General features: G+C 39.8%; 1 protein-coding gene across 1 annotated transcript; it reads right to left on the bottom strand.

Moving 5' to 3' along the window:
- Positions 1 to 594: 594 nt before the first annotated feature.
- LOC148730540 (uncharacterized) lies at positions 595 to 7,522 on the bottom strand. The gene is made up of 3 exons (XM_088761304.1): positions 7,348 to 7,522; positions 1,271 to 1,678; positions 595 to 1,052 (listed from the first exon to the last, which is right to left on the bottom strand). Exons 1-3 carry the CDS (start codon positions 7,474 to 7,476, stop codon positions 702 to 704), a joined length of 888 nt encoding a protein of 295 aa, XP_088617430.1. The 5' UTR covers positions 7,477 to 7,522; the 3' UTR covers positions 595 to 701.
- Positions 7,523 to 9,333: the final 1,811 nt, after the last annotated feature.

Here is a 9,333-nt window from a genome sequence, read left to right as displayed (position 1 = left end):
TCGAGCACGATTAACTTTTATTTAAAAGAATTCTTTGATAATAACATTAATGACAATAATAGTACTGTTAATGACAATGGTAATGATAATATAATTGCTTTTGGTATTTACCGAGACACTGGATAGCATTTAGGGCGCGCTCTGATTGACTACTCAAGTTCCGATTATTTTTTGATATTCACCTCTTGGAAACGCACACGAAATTTGCGCCCGAAAATATCGTAACTGTTGCAGGAATAAACGAGTTAAATTCATCTTTTTGTGCTATACGAAAATAACTTTTCAATTCTAGGGTGGATATTTACTCCACCCCTTCACAGCTCGTTAAATATCTAACACCTCCACTTTGGTGAAAACTTGTAAATTATAGACTACGAGTAGTCCCTCATCTCGGCGAAGTCTAGCACGCGACTGAAAAGAGATCAGCAACCTTGTTAACTCTGTTAATAAAATGAAGTCATCTTATATCTCGTTCACGCGAAAAGTAGGAGACATGTTCAGAGAAAACATTTTCAGCGACATAAAAGAATATATTATTTACTTCGGGACTTCGATAATAGGAGAAAACAAGAGCCATAACTGGTCCATAATTAGTCCCAATTATGGCTCTTGGAGAAAATCTTGAGAGCCAGGATGACGGAAAAAACAAAATGGAATAGTCTTCACCGTTCCTTGTATGAAAACGACAGGAGTAATTAGGACTAGGCTCTAGAGACTTCCTCGATCATTATTCGGGATACTGATTCCCATCCAGTGTAGGCATCACCCTGTGTACTACCACTGGGACATTTTCCTACCCATAACTCCACAGTAACCCTGCCTTGTGGGATGTTTTCACAGAATCCCTCAAATGATCTGTGGTGAAGCAGTTGGGGATTACCAGATGGCCAAGAGTTGTACACAGCAGCCTCAATTGTCATTGGTCCACTGCATTCATTTCCATTAAACTTGAAGAACCACCGGTTACATTGATCCCTGCCATAGACTCTCATATTTCCCTGGAATGAGACTTTAATGGCTGTATCAGACTGTAGCTTGTTGAATGAGCAATCCTGGAACAAATGGGAAGAAGACAATATCCTTGCAAAAAACTTTTATAATAATGGTACACATTAGGGAAGAATTCAATGACTTTGTAATTTTCCTCCCTGCTATGAAGCACAGAATTGAATACAAATTAATTTTGTTAACTTCCATTTTAAAATTTTAAAAATGTTTATTTAATCCAACTCCCAAATACTTTTATGGCATCTTCTAGATATTTCTATACCTTGATCTTTCCACTATCTCTGTCATCATTCATATTTTTCCACACACACTGTTTCCAGTTGGTCTGTGACACTGCACTATTCACACTTTCTCCTTTCTCTCCCTTACGCCCCAGTCCTCCTTTCACACCCTTCATTCCTGGCGGTCCACCGCTGCCACGTGACCCTTCATTGCCTTTATCTCCTTTTATTCCCATCATTCCAGGTACACCATTTTTACCACGTGACCCTTGATTTCCTTTTTCTCCTCTTGTCCCTGTCATGCCTCTTGGTCCCTTGGCACCAGGCTCTCCCTTGGCTCCATCTTTTCCCTGTTGTCCTTGCAACCCCGGGGACCCAGGAATTCCCGGCATTCCTGGTATGCCATTGGATCCTGGAATCCCTGAAAATCCCCGAGCAAAGATGGATTTCTGGAAAGAAAAAAAGGTAATCGGACCGACGTGGTAGATTGAGTGTTGAGTAAGAAAAAATACAAAGACTACGCTTTCATCCCTAAAAGCCTATTTCGTGATTGCTCACTCATCAGGGGATTTTATAAAATAAAATCATAGAATAAAATAAAATACTTAATGCTTAATACTGATCACTCTCACTTACACAATCATAAATCCTGGCAAAACAGTTTTTTCCCTGAATGGAAAATTAACTGTGTGTTTGTAGAGGTCTAACTGTTGTTCGGTGCCTTAAAAAAGCGGTCATCACACGTTTTCTAAGCTATTTGAGGTTTTTTTAAATTTGTCATCACAATTTATTCAAGATGTCCTAACACTTCCCCTGTGAGAAAACACATTGGCAACCGCGTAGTGCGATTGCCTTATGTGAGAGAGGCTTTCCCCCAACCTCCCCATGCTAAGTAGTACTAATGCGATCACAACAAATGATTAAACTGAAGTCCATGCGGCCGACTTTCAAAATTTTAAGGTCGGTCCTTTCCGACCTCAATAGACCTTCTGGAGCTCAAAATGAAAAGTGAATATGCTATCGAATACTCTGTTCGAAAAGTAATGGATATCAAAGTCTTCGAAGCGACGGAATAAGTTTCCGAGGCAACGACATTCCGATTCTTCGATGCGATGCGAATTATGGCTATAAAGTGAAACCCGAGCTATACTACTTTATAGTATACTATCAGCCTTTACTTTAAGTAATTAAGGCCCAGTGACAATTTGGCGTTTCCACAGCCCGGTAAATTAAATATCATGGTTACACTATGGTATGTCCGTAAAGTGCTGTTTGATTGAAGTTAATGTGTAAAATATCATTTCTCATTTCATCTTGTTTTTGTATGGGAACCAATTGTCCAATAGATTTTCTTTCAGTTTTGACCATAGGTAGCACGATTAACAATTTTGATTTTGATTTGGGCATCGTACGCGAAATTGCTATTGTTTTTCAGTAATTATTGCCCTTTGTTGTCAAATATTTTAGCAGTGTCACAAGCCCGCCCAATTTGAAAAAATTCTCCACATTAATCATAGTTCATTCTTTTTTCGGAGTGAAATTCCTGGCGCTTATTCAAGCTGAAAGGTGCCAGAAAGAACAACTGTGCGCTCCAATATGCATGTTTGGTAATTAAAAGTTTCTCGATGTTACCTGAATTGTTTACGGTCGCCTGCACTTGATCAATGCATTGCTTAAATCATGTGGTGTTTTGTTGAAATGTACCGCTACTTCACAGGTCTTTTTCTTAGTGACCATAGCAGACTTATGGTTGCGAAATCTAACCCTAAAGTCATTTGTTGTGGAATCAGTGTATTGTAGGCAACATCTCTTGTGCGAAGCCAAATAAATGATGTTCTTAGAATCCCAGGAAAGTTTCGATCGTATCTTGTAACTTTTGCCTGTTTGAAAACTTTTAAAGTGAATTCGATTCAACCAAGAAATTGCGACAAAGATCGCATCTTGTTCTATTACATTTAAAACATCCCTTAACCTCAGCAGCACCTTCTACAGTAATCCCTGTAGACATAAATTCAGTTGTGTATCGCTCCTTAAGCGACCCATTTGTAACTACTCATCATCGCAGAAGAAAAGGTTCAGTTTTTAGCCGATTATCGTCGCTGGTTCGTTCTTATAGATCACAACTAATAATTAAGCAATGTAGGTGTTTAATTACTTCAGCGTATCACGATGATATTTAATGCTCACGCACACAATTTCAATTTCGTGCTGATCTGAGGTAGCTGTTTCAGCGCTCTTTTGTATTAAAAATAGTTAGAGGTACACTTAACACAATTAAACAAAACTGAAAAGGCTTAAACGAGTTGTTTCTTGGCGATTCATAGCTAATATTTCGAAATTTTGAGACCATCAAGGATGTCGCAATATACCTTGCGCATGGTGAAAAGTTTATCGGTCGATTTTTTACCACATATTTCGTAACTGTTCAAACAAAAACTTACGCTTCCATTGTATCAACGTGACCCGAATCAATTTCTGATAAAACAGCGGCTAAAGAGCGATAACCTCTCTCCTATAATTTCTTTCTAGCGGGATGCTCGTAGTAGCCAACTCGAAAGCTTGGCTCCTTTGGCTACTAGACACTCTTTCCACTGCTTTGTGTAAACTCGTGTATAGTTAGAACTCTCTTCTTTTTTTTTGCTACTTTTTCTCTTTCTCGTTGTTGTATTTTTTAGTAGAATAAGTGTGAATAAAGAATGAATGCCATGTTTGCCCCGTGGCGGTCCCAGAAATCATTGCGCAAACACAAGGATCGATTACTGGCAACTCATTCGTTTGTCGTCACATTTTGCTCAAGCTTTCCTAACACTTCCCCTATGAGGAAACACATTGACACCCATGTAGCGCGATTGTCTCGTGTGAGAGAGGCTTTCCCCCTACCTCCCCAGGCTAAGTAGTACTAATGCGATCACAACCGGCAAATGATTAAACTGAAGTCCACGCAGCGGACTTAAAAAAATTTTCAGATAGGATTTTCCGTTCCTTTCTGACTTCTGGGGCTCAAAATGAAGAGTGAAAATGCCATCGAATACTCTGTTCGGAAAATAATTGATATCAAAGTCTTAGAAGCGACGGAATAGATTTTGAATCAACGACATTCCGATTCTTAGGTGCGATGCGAATTATGGCTATAAAGTGAAACCCGAACTATATTACTTTAAGTAAGGCCTAGTGAAAATCTGACCTTTCCACAGCCCAGAAAATATCATGTCTACTCTATGGTATGCCCGTAAAGTGCTGTTTGATTGAAGTCAATGGGTAAAATATTATTTCTAATTTTTTCCTCTTGTTTTTTTTTTATGGGGATCAATGGTCCAATAAATTTTCTTTTCCGGTTTTAACCAAAGGCAGCACGATTAAACCAATTTGACCCGTAAATTATAGGGTTAAACATCCCTTTCATTGCGTTTAGTCTCTTGCGTGATCATTACGGGAGACGAGTTTTTCCACCCGAGCATGCACGACAATGGCATACGCGCAGATGGAGTGCGCAGTGGCAATAGCAGGTACTGTCCGGCAAAATCCTCCATAAGCAGAACGATCATTCAGCGAATTGGTAGTATAGAAAACCGGGGTACTGTTAATTAAAGAAAGAGACTTCACCGAATATTACTTTATTTGCGTATAATGAAAAATGTAATTTAAAAGATTTTCAAGCAAACTTTGAAACATTTTTTGAATGAAGCTGGTATATGTCACCATCTGACGCTTGTCAGAGTCAAAGAACAACAGTGCTGGTTTGGCACACAGACTCTAGCAAAATGACTTTCACTACGACCCCTGTTTAGTTTTCAATGGCAAGGCAACTCACTGTGATAAAAATGTTAATGTTTATGAGACTATCAACAAATTTTCCAAAGCTAATGATGGATGAACGATTTTTCTTGCACTCAGCTTGGCAGACATGAGTGGTAATTTTGTTTTTAGTTCCTGGTTTTTTTATTTTCAGGAGCTCTAAAGTTGAGTTGGTGGCGAAGAGTGAGGATTTGGACCGCATAGCATTCGATTGCGACACCGCAGGGATTACTTTCCTGAAGGTGGGGATACGGGGCCATGCCCCCCTGTAAAATTTTTTAGTAAAATATAAATTACAAATGAATGAAGGCTGATAGTTTCGGAAGAAACTGTTGGGGGCTGCGTCGGTGGGAGTAACGAAATAATTTGGATATATCAACAAAGTTGAAATGGTAAATTGGCCACCGTAACGATTACAAAAGCTGACGTTTCGAGCGTTAGCCCTTCGTCGGAGCGAATAGAGGAATTGTGGGTTGTGTGTGCTTTTAAAGGCAGAAAATGGAGCTGCGTTATTGGTGGGAACATGGCAACGAGAAAAACACGAATAAATAAAAATAAATTAGTTGCTAAGACGTACATTTCATTATTCTGAACGAGACTGTTCGAAGCGAGCACAAAGGAAACAAGGAGTTCATTATATGTAATCAGAATTTAATCAGAAACCTTAAAGTGCTACTGAAACGTAATTTTCATATCCGAGATTTTTGCAATATAATAGAGTTTGAACGTTATTTGCAAACGCTGTGTACTTTTTTTGGGCCAACGCATACCGGAAAGTACATTTTTAAGCATTCGAAGTTGATCGGCTGAGATCAAAATTGGCGGCCATCTTGGCGCGGCCAAAACAGCCCTGTGACGTCACTGGTTGTGTACTTCTGTGAAAGAGGGGTCTAAGCATGGAGTGTGGCTTGCATGTTGGGAGGCCGAAAAGGAGGATTTCGGGCAAAATGCCATCCTCGTCTTATTCATCGGCGGCCACATCGGCATCTTGGCTATCTGCGAGAGGTTCGCCTGGATAGGAAGCAAAATTCCCGACTGATACCGAGAACGAATCTCTACTAGTCTATTTAGTTAATCGGCAACTGACGAGATCCACAAGATTAGGATCGAAACCGCGGTCTTGCCTGACCATCAACAGAAAATTTCGAAAGACATTATAACGGAAGATGGGCTACTAAACGCCCCGGGCCAAAGCAATGCCATTCAGAGAATGAAGAAAACATGGAAGCCTCATACGACACCGCCACTGAAGATGATCTACTCGGCAAGTCTGAGGATAACGAACAAATCCCTCTGTACCAAATGCCTTGCAGAACATGCCCAGAATCCCTACAATATAGGGCGAGGGCCAAACTAAGAGCAGACGAGGATTTAAAAAATGAGATAACGCAAATCCTTAACAACGCGGAGCAAGAAACAGTAAAGGCGATCATGTGCTTCTATGAACGTGAAATCGGTCGTTTTAATACCGAAATAAAGAAAAGAAAACGAGCCAAAACGGCTGGAACACTGAACACTAAGAACTGTAGTACGATCGAATCAGCACGCGTGGCGCAAGCTGAAAGCAATCCAGACAACTTAACGATCGAGACAGTAAAAAAAATAGCTGTACATCTACAAAGGCGAACGATTCGAAAAAGACGCAATCCCTGAAGTGCGTACTGAGTGCCACACATAAAGCAAATTCTCATGAAAAACTGGCATTTAATAGAAACACAACCACTACTGAGCGAACTATACAAAAATCCGCCGCTCGTAGCTTACAAAAGAGGGCGGTCGCTCAAAGACATAATCGTGAGGGCTAAACTTTGAATAGGCTACTCTAAACACACGCTTGGGAGTCGTGTAGGCCTATCAACCCCATTTTACGCCACCATCTTCGTCTTCGCTACTGGAGACAACTTCGCTTCGTTCAGAAGAAGATTCACTTGACAAAACTTCAATGTCTGCTATCTCCTTCGCCCCCGAATACAAACAAACAGTGAGTGAAATAAACCACGCTATCGGACTGAACACAACCAGTGACGTCATCAATCCATTTCGCTCGGTACCAGGGCCCGGACATGGTTTTGTGTAAAATTTTGGATTTGAGCGGTTAAAAAAGATATCTTTCGCTTCTTTTTGGCCAAGGCAAATTATCTCATAATGATCAGCATATTCAAAACTACAAGTTAGAGCAAATATTTTAGATACGAAAATTTCGTTTCAGTAGCACTTTAAATGCGTGAGAAATAATAGTTTCAGCGCAAGAGCATAAGATTTAATTAATTCGCGTGAGTCTCAACCGCTCTTGAGAGCTACTAGAATAAAGCACAAAGTTTACCTGACATGGCTCTTTGTCAGCGTCAGCCTGAGGATTCTGTTGTTGAGGACTGGTAGTTGTTCCCATTGAACTTACTCCTGGTTTGGGTAAAAAAAATAACAAAGCAGCGACTATCAGAAGCTTCGTCATACTAGGCCCGGATGGTTACTTTGCTTGAATACTTTATGTTCGTTATGAAATATCTTCCAATGTGTGTGCATTTTTATATCCTACAGAATTTCCTTGAAATGTAAACTGTTAGTTACCAGGCTAAATCGAGAACTTAATTAAGGAAGCGACAGAGCTAAATGATAACGGGAAGTCTGAAACTACTTGAAATCACACACGGGTAAAAAACTTAATTCTGATATCCTTGTCGCGTTCATTGGTCAAGCACGTATTGACAAATAATCCCCATAAGTTTAGAGAAACTACTCTCAACATCTGGGCCACGTGGTTAAGTTTCCACTTCTTATCAAACGTGACATATTAAGAAGGAAGAGACATTTGATATGCTGTGTGACATGATCTTAGTTTGGTCTTTGGACAGTTTCACGTAGTCTGCATCAATTCTTAAACGTTTTAAACGCCGTGCGTTAGATTCACTCTGAGGCGAGATCATAGTTTTAATCCTTAAACTCCGTTCATGAATGAGTTTTGATCATCAGGTGCACATTGCAGACGTGTCTTACCAAGTATCTTGTTTGACTGAAACAATAATGTGACTGAATGAGGAAATAGCTATAGGTGATTAAGTTAGTTTGACCTAGCTCGTTATTAATATCACAGATAACCGTGTTGTAATTCGAAAAATGTGGGAGGACAAAAGCGGGAAAGCCTTCGGATGTAAAGTGTGGTGTTCCTGGAGACCTGAAGCGCGTTTTAGCGCCGAAAAGTGCTCTATTTTCACTTCTTCCTAGATATAACTTCACGCTAACGTATGCGCATTAAAAATTGGCGACATTTTGTTTGTAGCCTGTGCTCACCAGAAGGGGCTGGTGGTCGTTTTCTCGAAAACTATTGCAATGGCCTATGACTGCCTTCTAGTTAAATATATATAGAGCAGTCCCAAGTGCTTCGAAAACAATGAATTTAGCAGATTGATGATCGCAAATCTGGCTGGTACAGTAGGGAATTAAATATATTCCATAGTTAACCCGCTTTTATTTAAAAATCTAACTTAATTCCGAGAGGTTAGAACACAAAATTTTCTTGAAACTTCTAGTGATGATAACAATAATTACGCTCATCAATAGTTTTAACTTAAAAGTTTTCATAACTATTTTATAAACGATCAGCGATTAGTTGTTGGCACGATTTATAGACCACTTTCGTAAATGGCTGCCGTATTAATATTCTTTTGTTTAAATTTAAATTAGCCTTTCTGGCCTCGTTCTCCAGTACAAAATTCAAAAGAAACATTATCTCAAGCGAGGCCAGAAGGGCTAATTTAAATTTAAACAAGAGAATATTAATCCGGCAGCCATTTATGAAAGTGAATAAAGGCTGATAGTGTCTAAAGAAACTGTTTGGGGCTGCGTCGGTGGGGGTAACGAAATAATTTGAATAAATCAACAAAGTTGAAATGGTAAATTGGCCACCGTTACGATTATAAAAGCTGACGTTTCGAGCGTTAGCCCTTCGTCGGAGCGAATGGGGGAATTGTGGATTGTGTGTGCTTTTAAAGGTAGAAAAAGGAGCTACGTGATTGCTGGGAACATAGTAACGAGAAAAACACGAATAAATTAGTGGAATGAAAAGCGTTCGTTGATACCTGTGGGATTTAGACTGCCGGTTTGAAAGATGAGCTTTTGTTCAAGAGTTTTCCGGCTTTCCGTGCTACCTAAGTGTAAGGAAAGACCGCAGATTGCCATGTGTTGCTTAGAATGGTTAGGTAAATTAAAATGTCTAGCGACTGGTTTCGATGTGTCCTTGTCATTCCTTTCCACGTCGCGAAGGTGTTCTCGGGATCGGTCACCTAGTCTTCTGCCTGTTTCGCAGATGTAA

Source organism: Stylophora pistillata, chromosome 5 (genome assembly GCF_964205215.1).
Source record: "Stylophora pistillata chromosome 5, jaStyPist1.2, whole genome shotgun sequence".
NCBI classification, from domain to species: domain Eukaryota; kingdom Metazoa; phylum Cnidaria; class Anthozoa; order Scleractinia; family Pocilloporidae; genus Stylophora; species Stylophora pistillata.
Note: the sequence above shows the minus strand (reverse complement) of the source record. Positions and strands in the feature narration are given on the sequence as shown.